Source organism: Hyperolius riggenbachi, chromosome 8 (genome assembly GCF_040937935.1).
Source record: "Hyperolius riggenbachi isolate aHypRig1 chromosome 8, aHypRig1.pri, whole genome shotgun sequence".
NCBI classification, from domain to species: Eukaryota; Metazoa; Chordata; class Amphibia; order Anura; family Hyperoliidae; genus Hyperolius; species Hyperolius riggenbachi.
This window is the reverse complement of record NC_090653.1, coordinates 269040840-269054034: the sequence shown is the minus strand read 5'-3', so window position 1 is coordinate 269054034 and position 13195 is coordinate 269040840. Positions and strand designations below refer to the sequence as shown.

At 46.1% G+C, this 13195-nt stretch overlaps 1 protein-coding gene across 2 annotated transcripts in view; it reads right to left on the bottom strand.

Annotated features, from left to right (window-relative positions):
• The window catches only part of ASS1 (argininosuccinate synthase 1), a 155253-nt gene that overhangs the window by 79405 nt on the left and 62653 nt on the right, over positions 1-13195 (bottom strand). For both annotated transcript variants that reach the window (XM_068248839.1, XM_068248840.1), the window contains one exon: positions 13136-13166. In XM_068248839.1, the coding sequence (XP_068104940.1) occupies positions 13136-13166 (31 nt within the window). The remainder of the gene's footprint in view (positions 1-13135; positions 13167-13195) is intronic.

The following is a 13195-nucleotide window of genomic DNA, read 5'->3' as shown; positions in this document are numbered from 1 at the left end:
AACCTATACTGGGGGGGCAGCTACCTATCTATCCTATACTGGGGGGCACCTACCTAATCTAACCTATACTGGGGGCCAGCTACCTATCTATCCTATACTGGGGGCACCTACCTAATCTAACCTATACTGGGGGCCAGCTACCTATCTATCCTATACTGGGGGGCAGCTACCTATCTAACCTATACTGGGGGGCAGCTACCTATCTATCCTATACTGGGGGGCACCTACCTAATCTAACCTGTTTTGGGGGCAGCTACCTATCTATCCTATACTGGGGGGCACCTACCTAATCTAACCTGTACTAGGGGCAGCTACCTATCTATCCTATACTGGGGGGCACCTACCTAATCTAACCTATACTGGGGGCCAGCTACCTATCTAACCTATACTGGGGGGCAGCTACCTATCTAACCTATACTGGGGGGCAGCTACCTATCTAACCTATACTGGGGGGCAGCTACCTATCTAACCTATACTGGGGGGCAGCTACCTATCTATCCTATACTGGGGGGCAGCTACCTAATCTAACCTGTACTGGGGGCAGCTACCTATCTATCCTATACTGGGGGGCACCTACCTAATCTAACCTGTACTGGGGGGCAGCTACCTATCTAACCTATACTGGGGGGCAGCTACCTATCTAACCTATACTGGGGGCAGCTACCTATCTATCCTATACTGGGGGGCACCTACCTAATCTAACCTGTACTGGGGGTAGCTACCTATCTATCCTATACTGGGGGGCACCTACCTAATCTAACCTGTACTGGGGGCAGCTACCTATCTAACCTATGCTGGGGGGCAGCTACCTATCTAACCTATGCTGGGGGGCAGCTACCTGTCTAACCTATGCTGGGGGCAGCTACCTATCTAATCTATACTGGGGGCACCTACCTAATCTAACCTGTACTGGGGGCACCTACCTAATCTAACCTATACTGAAGGGCAGCGACCTAATCTAACCTATACTGGGGGGAAGCTACCTATCTAACCTATACTGGGGACACTTATCTAACCTGTATTGGGGGCACCTACCTACCTAGCTAGCCTATACAGGTGGCAACTATACTGGCTACCTATACTGGGGGCACCTACCTAACTAACCTATACTGGGGGTACCTACCTATCTAACCTATGCTGGGGGCAACTATACTGGCTACCTATATTGGAGGCACCTACCTAGCTAACCTGTACTGGGGGCACCTACTTATCTAACTTATACCGGGGGGGGGGGGGGGGGGGGGTGCCTGCCTATCTAACATACTGGGGGCAACTATACTGGCTACCTATACTGGAGGCAACTACCTGGCTAACCTATACTGGGGGCAACTTTACTGGCTCACCCATGCCTGGCCACCTATACTCTGGGGGGACCTATAGCTGGTTACCTATACCGGGGGGGGGCGCAATTTTTACACCCTCGCCCTGGGTGCATTTTAGCCTAGAAACTGCACTGTTGCCGCCGGCCTCCGAGTCCGATGACTCTGAGCTCTGCGGCCTCTCCTGTCTCCTCCAAGGCTGCATGCTGGTGACGCTGCCTAGTGCCTAAGCCTGCTGATTTGATGGCGGCGGCTGCCGCCCGCTCTGCTGCCCTGGCTGCGGCTGATTGTCACGGTCAGTCACTGAGCAGCGAGCGCCGCCGACGTGTCGATAATGATGATAAGGCTGGCTGGCTGCCGCCGGCCGCCGCTCATGTTTTGTAGAAATATTGGGGGGGCGCCTTTACGATCTTTGCCTCAGGCAGCAGAAAGTCCAGGACCGGCCCTGATTTTAAGCCAATTTCAGGTAACTTCCGGTTTTCTATCCGAATATCTGAATCCGGCCGGATATTGGGTTCGGATATCCGACTTTACTCGAATACCAAAAAGTCTGGATTCGGATATCCGATTCGGATCCGGATATCTGGGTATCCGGATCCGAATCAATTCGGATTTTAAAGAGAACCCGAGGTGGGTTTGAAGAATATTATCTGCATACAGAGGCTGGATCTGCCTATACAGCCCAGCCTCTGTTGCTATCCCAAACCCCCCTAAGGTCCCCCTGCACTCTGCAATCCCTCATAAATCACAGCCACGCTGCTGACAAACAGCTTGTCAGAGCTGGCTGTGTTTATCTCTATAGTGTCAGTCTGCTGCTCTCCCCGCCTCCTGCAGAACTCCGGTCCCCGCCTGCATCCCTTCCCTCCCTGCTGATTGGAGGGAAGGGACGGGGCAGGGACCGGAGCTATGCAGGAGGCGGGGGAGCAGCTGAGACTGACACTACAGATGTAAACACAGCCTCACAGCACGGCTGTGATTTATGAGGGATTGCAGAGTGCAGGAGGACCTTAGTGGGGTTTGGGATAGCAACAGAGGCTGGGCTGTATAGGCAGATCCAGCCTCTGTATGCAGATAACATTCTTTAAACACACCTCGGGTTCTCTTTAAAAAGGGGTGTCCGAGCACCCCTGAATGAAACCACCGACTCCTACTCAAGGCGCCTGGCAACCAACACAGGGGTGCTGGGTGTGAATTTGCTGTGGGTGGCGTCAGGGGAGCCCCCAAAGTATTTTTGCCCCAGGGCCCCACTGTAGCTAGAACCGGCCCGCATGTGACCTCATCCTCAGCATGATGTTCAGAAATGCGGAAAAATCTTTCAGAGTTGCTAAAAAGAGGAAAATACCACATGAGGTATTTTACCAACAAAATGTTTTTTACCGCACATAGCTATGAGAATTGAGGCCTCTGGGCCTAACAGTGCTGCTCAGACACCTCCCCATCCAACAACCCTGTGTGCTGCACCCCTGAGTGCTTCATGCTGATCCAACAACAGTTTGACCCCCTCCCCCCACCTCTGGCCTCTTACGTATTTTTACACCCCTGGTGCTGTTCTGAGGGGTGGAGGCGAGTGGCTAACTCCAATCGATGGTGAAAAAAAAATGTTGACTGGCATGAGCACCACATCCCCTTTCTGAAGTGATAGCTGGGAGCCAGGTTACTTTGATGATGCTGCAGCCATCCTCCTGAAGGCGATGGAGACCCAACTGAAAGTCCCAGCATGATATCATCACTAGAGCATCCTGGGTCAAGACTTTTTTTGTCACCCTCTACTTCACCAGACCTACTGTCCAATTACTGAGCATAACTGAATGTGATTAGAAGCAGGCTGGAGTATAAGGGGTCACAAGAAGAGCCATGTTCTTGCAGAGTGCAGTGGGTGTAGCTGGAAAGAAGAGACAATTTGGAGGGAACACACCCTGACTTCTCTACCATTGCTGAGTGCCCAGAAGAAAAATGAGGTCAGGATGCTCATTACATACTTGCATGATGGGGCCTTTCCAATAGGTCCAGGGGATGAGTGATATGGTAACATCACACTGCTCCAGTGAATCTACAAGACCAAGCATCAGATAGGTTGATGATGATGTTATCCATTCAGTCGTATCCGACTCTTGGCGATTCTCTGGGTTAGCTCTCTCCATGCTGTCCGATCTTGTAACATTTCTGCCAGTTGCCTTAAGCTCAATCCTGTGTCGGCTTTGATGGTGTCAAGCCAACGCGTTCTCCGGCGCCCTTGTCGCCTTTTGCCACTGACCAGTCCTAGCATTATGTCTTTCTCTAAAGAATTTGATCGCATCACGTGGCCGAAATATGTGAGTCTGAGTCTGGTAGTCTTGCCTTCCAGTGACATGTCTGGTCTTATACCTTCCAATACTTCTTTGTTCGTCATCCTTGCGGTCCATGGAATGCAAAGCAACCGTTGCCAGCACCATAACTCAAAGGAGTCGATCTTTCTTCTATCTGCTTTTCTTAGGGTCCAACTTTCGTAGTCATACATGGTTATGGGGAAAACAATGGCATGAACCAGTCTACATTTGGTCATAATGCTAATATCTTTGCTTTTCCATACTACTTGGTTCATGCTTACAATCACGTTTCTGCTGAGGGTTATCCAACATTTTATTTCATGACTACAATCACCATTTCGATCGATCTGAGAGCCGAGGAAGGTGAATTCCTGCACACACTCAATCTTTTCATTGTCAACTGCTATCTTGATATTGCCGTCATCTATTGTTGTCACGATATTGGTCTTTTTGATATTCTGGTGGAGGCTGAACTTTACAGCTCTCCATAAACAAGAGTGGTCTCCCAGCACTCTGACAGCAGCAGTGCAAAACACTGCAAAGAAAATTGGAAGGAACCTGGTATGAAGCCTTGCTCTATATTTATAAAGCGCCAACATATTACGCAGCGCTATAGCCTTTAATAAACAGACCCCAGTGTTGATAATATTGTTGTTTTTGTAACAAACATGACCACTGAATTTAAAAAGGTGAGTTCACCTTTAAAAAGGCATTAATAATCATGATCTATCCTGGGAAATGTGAGCGCCCACTTTCTTAAGGCAGCCATACTCTGGTCGATTGCCACCAGATCGACCAGCAAATAGATCCCTCTGTGATCGAATCTGATCAAAGAGGGATCTATTGGCTGCCTACACTGCAAACAGATTTTGAATCGATTTCACAATGAAACAGATTCACAATCTGTGGAGCTGCCGCTGCCCCCCCCCCCCCCCGCATACATTTCCTGATCCGGCCGGAGCGAGTCCCCCGGTCTCCGCTGTCTCTTCTACGCTCTGGGCTCCAGCTTCACTTTACTTCCTGTCGGGGGAAGTTTAAACAGTAGAGGGCGCTCTACTGTTTAAACTTCCTGTCGGGACAGGAAGAAGTGAAGGCAGCCGAATCCCAGCGTGAAGAAGAGACAGCGGGGACAGCAGGGACACGCGCCGGCGGAACAAGTAATATACTGCCGCTAGCGTCGGTTGTTGGACATTAGAACGCCACTATCGACGCACTCCCGACCCGCCGGCGATCGAGCAAAATCTTCCGCTTGGACAGATCAACGGAAATCAGTCGTTCGGTCAGCGTTTGTGCATCGATTTCACAGCAGATTCGATCACAGTGATCGAATTTGCTGTCTATCGGCAGGAAAACGTTTAAGTGTATGGGCACCTTTAAAGGACAACCGAGGTGACATGCGACATGATGAGACAGGCATGTGTATGTACAGTGCCAAGCACACAAATAACTAGGCTGTGCTCCTCTTTTTTCTTTTTCTGCCTGAAAGAGTTAAACATCAGGAATGCAAGTGACAGTTTCTGTCTGGGTCAGGACCAGGTCGGACTGGGCCAGACTATAGCATAAGCCTCACTAATAAGTAATTACAGCCATAAAATACTTTCCTGTCAGTAAATGGCTTCCTGGAGCAGGAAAGAGATAAAAACGGTAAATCATTCATAGATTTGAGCTCTGGTATACTGCATAGAAGGTGTTATTGAGCAGAGACAATGAAATAGTAAAAATGTAAAACTAGATTTAAATATAAAATAAAACTGGGAAATCTAAAAAACTCATTTTTTAGGAGAAGGAGGATGGATACAATTGTTTTTCTCATCAGTTTATTTTCACTTCAGATGTCCTTTAAGGAACTTCGGCGCCCCCATAGGCGCCATTATAAATAGCGGCTATAGTGTGACATTTGGGCACCCGATAAACTGCAAATTTCACACTAAGTGGGTTAACTTGTAGTCAAATATCTGTATTATTTTCCGACATTTTACTACTATTATTTATTCTTATAAAGCGTAGAATATCAGTAAATTTTAATGATACTCCACTAACCAAAATTGGGCACAAAAATTTCCTTGCGCCCCTTTTTCATGCACGCCCCGGCTGACCCTATTAACCCCCCCCACCCCAACTCTGGCTGGCAATTCACGTTGGGGTACCACGGGTTAGGGGAAGAGAGAGAGTGTACTCATGATCTTCTCAAAAAGTACTAAATCAGTACTGCGTTATAATCACCTTACCAATTTGGGGGCCATTTGAGAGTAATAATCATACACATGATAGATAATCCACAATAATGTGTGCTTACAGCTGTGTTGTGAAGCCAAAAGGAGAGGTAGCATTGTCCTCCTGTATTCTCCACGCTAATGGACGCTGCTTGCACATTTACTTCCATCGTCCCTCCCTCTCTTTCCATAGAACAGTACACCCTACTTACATCAGGGAAGAATTGGCAGCGCTCTAAAACCAGGCTGCATCTGAAATGACTACCAACAGAGGCGTGCAGTGCCCCCTAGAGGCAAATACACACCTTTTATTCAAAACAGAGGCTAAACTAAGCACTAAGTCCCTAAACTCAGAATAAAAACAGAAAGCAAACTTTAAATAGAAAATGGGCGCAGCTAGCTATAAAGTAAACTTACATGATTTATACAGCAGGGCGAGGTGGCAGCGCTCTCCAAGACAGGCTGCATCTAAATGACTACCACACATCTTGCATTCAAAACAGATGTACTAAAATTAACATAATGGAGGATGTTAGCTTCCAAACACAGTTTGCAAGCAGATTGTTCCGTACTGGACCCTTCCACTGCATGGAGGTCATCTTTCCATTCAGATGCAGCCTGTCTTGGGAAGCGCTGCCACCTCTCCCTGCGGTATACAACCTACTTACCTGCTGCCAAAACTGGAACCCAAACAATTAACAAACATTTAGAACAACGGAAATTGAGAGCGTGTACCACCGTTAAGCATGAACCAAGTATGGAAAAGCAGAGATGGTAGCATTACGAACAAATGTAGACTGGTCCATGCAATTGTTTTCCCCATAACCATGTATGGCTGCGAAAGTTGGACCCTAAGAAAAGCAGATAGAAGAAAAATCGACTCCTTCGAGTTGTGGTGCTGGCGACGGTTGCTTCGCATTACATGGACAGCAAAGATGACGAACAAAGAAGTATTGGAACGTATAAGACCAGATATGTCACTGGAAGGCAAGATCACCTGACTCAAGACTCAAGAAGATTTTAGCCATGTGATGCGATCAAATTCCTTTGAGAAAGACCTAATGCTAGGACTGGCCAGGGGCAAAAGGCGACAAGGCCGCCAGAGAACGCATTGGCTTGAGGCCATCAAAGCCGACACAGGATTGAGCTTAAGGCAACTGACGGGAATGGTACAAGATCGGACAGCATGGAGAGCGCTAACCCACAGAAACACCAAGAGTCGGATACGACTGAATGGATAACATCATCATCATCACCACCGTTTAGTTCAGTAAGGGTCTTCAAGATGTAACACCACTGAACACAAACTGCCAGATGGCCGGACCAGTCACAAATCAACAATTTTGAAGTTTGCCACTTACTGTTTTGTTCCAAATGACACAAAACTAAAAAAGAAACGTTCATGTTTGGCGAGGTCAGCCTGAGTGAAAGGAAGTCGGGCCAGGAGGGCACAATTGAAATACCCAAATTCAAACCTCTTTACTAAACCTTGGAAATCAAAGTCACTTAGAGGCCAATTTTCGTCACCCTCAGCTGCTGACAACCTCTATTAAATAAAATAACCAAATAGAAATAAAGTGACGACCGGTCTTGCCATCGCCTTTCATCGCCAGCCACGTCTGCGCACTTTTTTTTTCCCCTTCTCCTTATTTTTCTTTTCAAAGCCTTCGGTTCAAATGACATGTCACCGGCGACACTGTATCGCCGGCTTTTCCATTTATCCGGCCCGGCAGGGGGGCGGCTGCGGCGTTGTCATCGAGGAAGGAACAGAGGCGTAAAACAGAGAGAAGGAGAAAAATAAAATATATGCAGCTAAAAAAATAATAAAAAATAGGGGGAAAAAAGTGTCAGGGTGGGGTGGGTTGAGGAGGAATGGAAGCCATAAGTAGGAAAAGAAAGAAGAGAGAGGTGGGGAGGAAGAAAATAGTGCGTGAGAGAAAAGGGGGAGCGGGGGAGCACAGAGGGGAGAACAGATTAGCAGCAAATGGGCCATGAAGTGAATGCTAGTGTAAGGCCGCTTGTGCCATCAATGGTTTTATTCACCCCGTTGATGTTGTTGTGTCCCGCTCTGAATGAACTCTTTCAAAGCACCATATGAAGTTAAAGCAAGTAAATTTCTATCTCTCTAACATTAGAATGCCTCATTGCCCCTCAATCAGGTCTCATGGAGGCAGAAAATGACCCAACCATCTGTTTTTTTTTCCCTCTCCTTTTCTCTTCCTTTAGAAAGCTTTGCAGTTGGCAGCATACGGCCCTGGGAGGACCAGGTAGCCGAGGGAAAAGGAGAAAGAATGGACAGAGTGGTAGACAAATAGATTATTATTACGCACTTACGTAGCAGTATATTGTGTCTTCTTTCACTGCGATTTACAGAATGCACTGAATATTTCACATCATTGACCCTCCCTCAATCTAACTTCTGCCATGGCCTTATATAGCTTTTAAAGTGGACCTTGTAAAGAGACACTGAAGCGAAAAAAAAATATGATATAATGAATTGGTTGTGTACTATGAATAATTACTAGAAGATTAGCAGCAAAGAAAATATTCTCATATTTTTATTTTCAGGTATATAGTGTTTTTTCTAACATTGCATCATTCTATAATATGTGCAGATTACACAACACTCAGCATTCAAAATGATTCTTTCAGAGCAGTCTGTGAACTAATGACCTCTCCTGTGGCAGAGAAAAAGTAAATAGTTCAATAACAGTTGAGATAATAAAAGTCAGATAACAGCCCTCTCCACGACTAAGACTTAATCGGAGAGCTTAATGGCTTGTTTGCATAGAGATAACAACTGGAGTTTCTTAACTCTTCCTGTACTGAAAACAATTAGACTGATGTATCTGATCTTAATGTTTTATTTCTTAGCTGTACTACACATACAAATCATAATATCATAATTTTTTTTTCGCTTCAGTGTCTCTTTAAAGCTTTTAAAGGAAAAGACAGAGAAATGCTCCCTGTATGTATTTACAGAGGTTATCCTGTCTAATTTCCCCACTCATCTGTGACTAATCACAACAGTAATTTGATCTCTCAGTTGTGTCAGCCGTCTGCCGTCTGCCTCGGCAGAGCAGGTAATTTGTAAACACTGGATGTTAACCCTATGTTTGCTCCCATGAAAGCAGGAAGGTGACACACTGCAGATTCATTGCAGGATTTGTATCAGCTGTAACAAAGAAATTACTTTATGCTGTTGCTTATAGTTTAGAGCAGAGAGGAAGTTCTGAGTTCAGGTCCGCTTTAAGAGCTGTACACAGGTTGGATTACAATTGGCTGGGTCGGTCCGATAATGACTGCGTCAGGAAGGAAAGTGTGTGTACAGGAGCTCCCAGACTTTGTCGACTAAAAATATTCACGAAAGGACAGTGAATGTAACGTGTGCAGACAGCACAGATTTCGTTTATTGCGATTTACGCAATTTATGTTGCTAGGTACGCCAATTGTGTAATTCGCTTTATACATGCATCATTTAAACGGAACCCGAGGTGAGAGACATATGGAGGCTAATATCAATTACAAATAAAAGTACTCGGGGAAATATAGTATGAATACGTATCCCTAATGGGAAAGGCGCAGTGAGGGTTAAAAATTAACTTTTATTCAGTTCAATTAAAATCTAAATAGCAGCGCAATACGCATATGACATGACAGTGCTGTACATTCATGTGTTCATGTGTAATGACACACATTGTATGTGAGCGAGGGGCACGCAGGTGTCGTGTAAGCAAACCTGCTACCCCTTCTCTGTTGCAGGTGTCCACACAGGCCCAATCTATATCACCCTGGGAGGAAACACAACTATACACTCCCTATGAGAAGGTGTAATAAATACTACTATTCAAAGCATCTATATAAGTTATTATTGCCAGCACAGGACCAATAGAGAGCTAATACTGCGTTTGATGTAGGGCCTCTAGGGGCCCCGATGCGGTCGCACACTTCTGCACCCCCTATTGCTATGCCATTGAACTTAACTTTTGTAGGACAGAATATTTATAAATTAAATGACGTTCTTTGAAGAGAAAAAAATGCCCCTGGGGGGTACTCACCAGTGGGAGGAGGAAGCCTCCTCTGTCCCATGGTGGTCTCGCTCTGGCCCACAGAAAGCACAGCACAATTTGTCAGGCTGTGCAATACTTACCTTCCCTGGCTCCAGCAGGGGCGCTGTTGCGGCTCTCCCCTGGGAAATAGGTGAAAATAGCCGATCTCAGTCGGGTCCGCTCTACTGCGCAGTAGAGAGGACCTGACTGGGATCGGCTATTTCCGACCCGAGAGCCGCTACTGCATCTGCGCTGGAGCCGGTAAGGCAAATACTGTATTTACATGGCCGCCGTTCTTGGACCTGTAGCGAGACCACTGCCTTATTAGGATCCAGAGGCTTCCGCCTCCCGAGGCGAGTACCCCCCAGGGGCATACTTTTTTTTTCCTTACAGATTCTCTTTAATACCCAATCTGAGTCCTTTAAAATATTTTTAGTGTTAGAAAATAAAGCCTGATGTCTGATTAGTAGATCAAGATCGGCAATAGAATCAAATCACTTTTCTCTCGTCACTCATGTTACAATTTCTGTGATGAGCTTTAAACGAGGTCATATTTACAATGAAAGAGGCAGCTTGGAAGGGCCAGCAGTGTCCAGGTGGCTGGCTAGTGTAATGGTTAAGGGCTCTGCCTCTGACACAGGCGACCAGGGTTCGAATTTCAGCTCGTCCTGTTCAGTAAGCCAGCACCTATTCAGTGAGGAGACCTTGGGCAAGACTCCCTAACACTGCTACTGCCTATAGAGCGCGTCCTAGTGGCTGCAGCTCTGGCGCTTTAAGTCCGCCAGGAGAAAAGTGCGATATAAATGTTCTTTGCCTGTGTTTGTTTCCAACTCTCCCTCTTCAAGTAAGCAGAGATGCTCTGCTGATAATATTTGTCTGTGTAGGATGCCTCTCTAGGGTTCTGGGCATCACTGGAACTTCCCATAGTTCCCCTGCAGGAAATGACATCACAAGTGACAAAACTGCATACCTGCCAACTTTTGGAGCCATGAAAAAAAAGACCCTAAGTCCCACCCCTGCCACACCTTTAGCCACATCCCCAATTTTACATGTGACACTCCCCCTATGCAGTTCCATGGTGTCTAGTGGTTCGCCCCCTCCCTTCCCAATAAACTTTTTCAAGTGTCTAGTGTCTTCCTCCGTCCCAATAAGGCTTCCCTCGTGTCAATTGGTTTCATCACAGACATCAGCACAGCTTTCCTGCTGAACTCAGCATGTCACATGCTGAGTTCAGCAGGAAAGCTGTGCTGATGATATGAGAACTTGTGTTATTTGTGTACTGTATCTCTAGACGGGGGGCAGACAACACCTAAGGGTGCTCTAGGCTACACAACCTGTAAATGTAGCTATCCTGTAAACCTTACTAACACCACCCTTCCTGCATCAGAAGGTAACGTATCTGCACGTGAGCGCAGAGTGCGCTGTGTGCCTGCGTGCCAGGGTTAAACAGGCCAGCAGCCACTTGGGCTGACAAGCTGATCACAGACTGAAATGTTTATCATAATATTGGAACAAAGTGGATTCTTCCTCCTGCCACAGCACAGCTCATCTCCGAGCCCCTTCCTTGCCCTGCAGGCTCATCGCTCCCTCTGACTGATAGTGTAATTAGTGCTGGCGGATCTTTTGCCTAGCTCTCAGTGACTGCCAGAGCATGAAGACCGAAGACTTGTTTCACTCAGTGTGCCGCACCCCTCCCTGGCTCTCATTATAGATGGTTAGCTCAACAGGACAGCGAATGGATCGCCGCTTTAATGGATAAACGCAGATTTTAAAAAAATCTATTTTGTAGGCCCGGGAATAAAAACACGCAGCTGAAATACAGTGCGTGTAAAACGTCTTCGCTGTTCATGTTTGGTAATGCTGTTCAGCCGATGCTGTGATTGCAATGTCTCTAGACTGCCCTGCTGACAGCTCCAGACCATACCATTCCTCACAGCAGACGGGGGAGGACGAGCGGTACATTGATGGGTCATTACTAAGATCTCTGCTCCAGTAAAAATGCCCTCAGTGTGAAGCTACATACAGGCAAAATAATTACTAGTGAGTGTTTTGACTGATAGTCTACTATATATTGTCCCCTGACAGCCTCCTCCTCAGCAATCTAACTGCTCATCCCCCCCCCCCCTTAAAGAGACTCTGTAACAAAATGTTGAGCCTTATTTCTTCTATCCTATAAGTTCCTATGCCAGTTCTAATGTGGTCTGTCTTACTGGAGCCTTTCCTAGTTGCTCTGTCTCTGTAATAAATCTTATCTTCTTTCCTCTGTCGGCTCTGTCGGGCTCAGGCTGGAATGTGTGGAATGTGCAGCACTGCTTGTGATAGGCAAAAGCTATACACACCCTCTCCAAGCTCTGCATGAGTCACACAGTAAGCTGTTCTCAGCCTATCACACTCTGGTTAGAAGCCATGTCTTGTTTGTAAACACTGCCTAAAACTGGCAATTACAAGCCAGGATTGCAGCAGGGAGTGGCAGAAACAGCACAGAGGGGCCCAGGAGAACATAATGAAGAGAATGGTATGCTTTTTATTGTAAGAATTTTAGAGTACAGATTCTCTTTACAGAGGAACTTTAGCGGAAAGGGAAAAAAATAATTTAATACAATGCAAAGTGAGAAGTTAAAAAATAGAAGAGAGATCAATAGATTATTGATATTCGCCACGTAATTTGTTCATGTTGTTAGATCCATAATCAGCTTGCACATCATCAACTTTACTGCTGGCAGACGTGAAAAAAAAAAAACAGACAGCACCAACTGCCATTATCTAAAATCACACCCCCTAACAATGTGATAGGTTAAAGGTTGTATTTTTTTTAGAGCTATATATATGCACAGAGGGAGATACTAGTTACTTAGGAGTTGGAAAAAGCTGTTATTTCCCACAATGCAACTAGGATCACAGACAGCAAACTGGCAGGAACAAGGTTATGACATCACACTGTGGGAGGGGTTTCACCACAATTTTAGCCATACAGACCCCCTTGATGATCTATTCGAGAAACAGTACAGATTTATCATGGGAAAGGGGGTATCAGCTATTGATTGGGATGTAGCTCAATCCTTGGTTAAAGTTCCTCTTTCAGTGGACCAATGGGCATTTAGAAATTTATTACTGGTGGTGACATCTTTAGTCCTGCCAGGTGATCCGTACGGAATGTTTGTTATTGAGAATTGCATTGCTTGCTTGGCAAGTGGAAAAAGCCGTTATTTCCCACAATGCAACATGATAAAAATGGCATCAACACTCACCTTTGGATTCTCTAAGATTCCCGCCTCATAGCTGTAAAGAGAAGAGTGCAGATTAAAAAC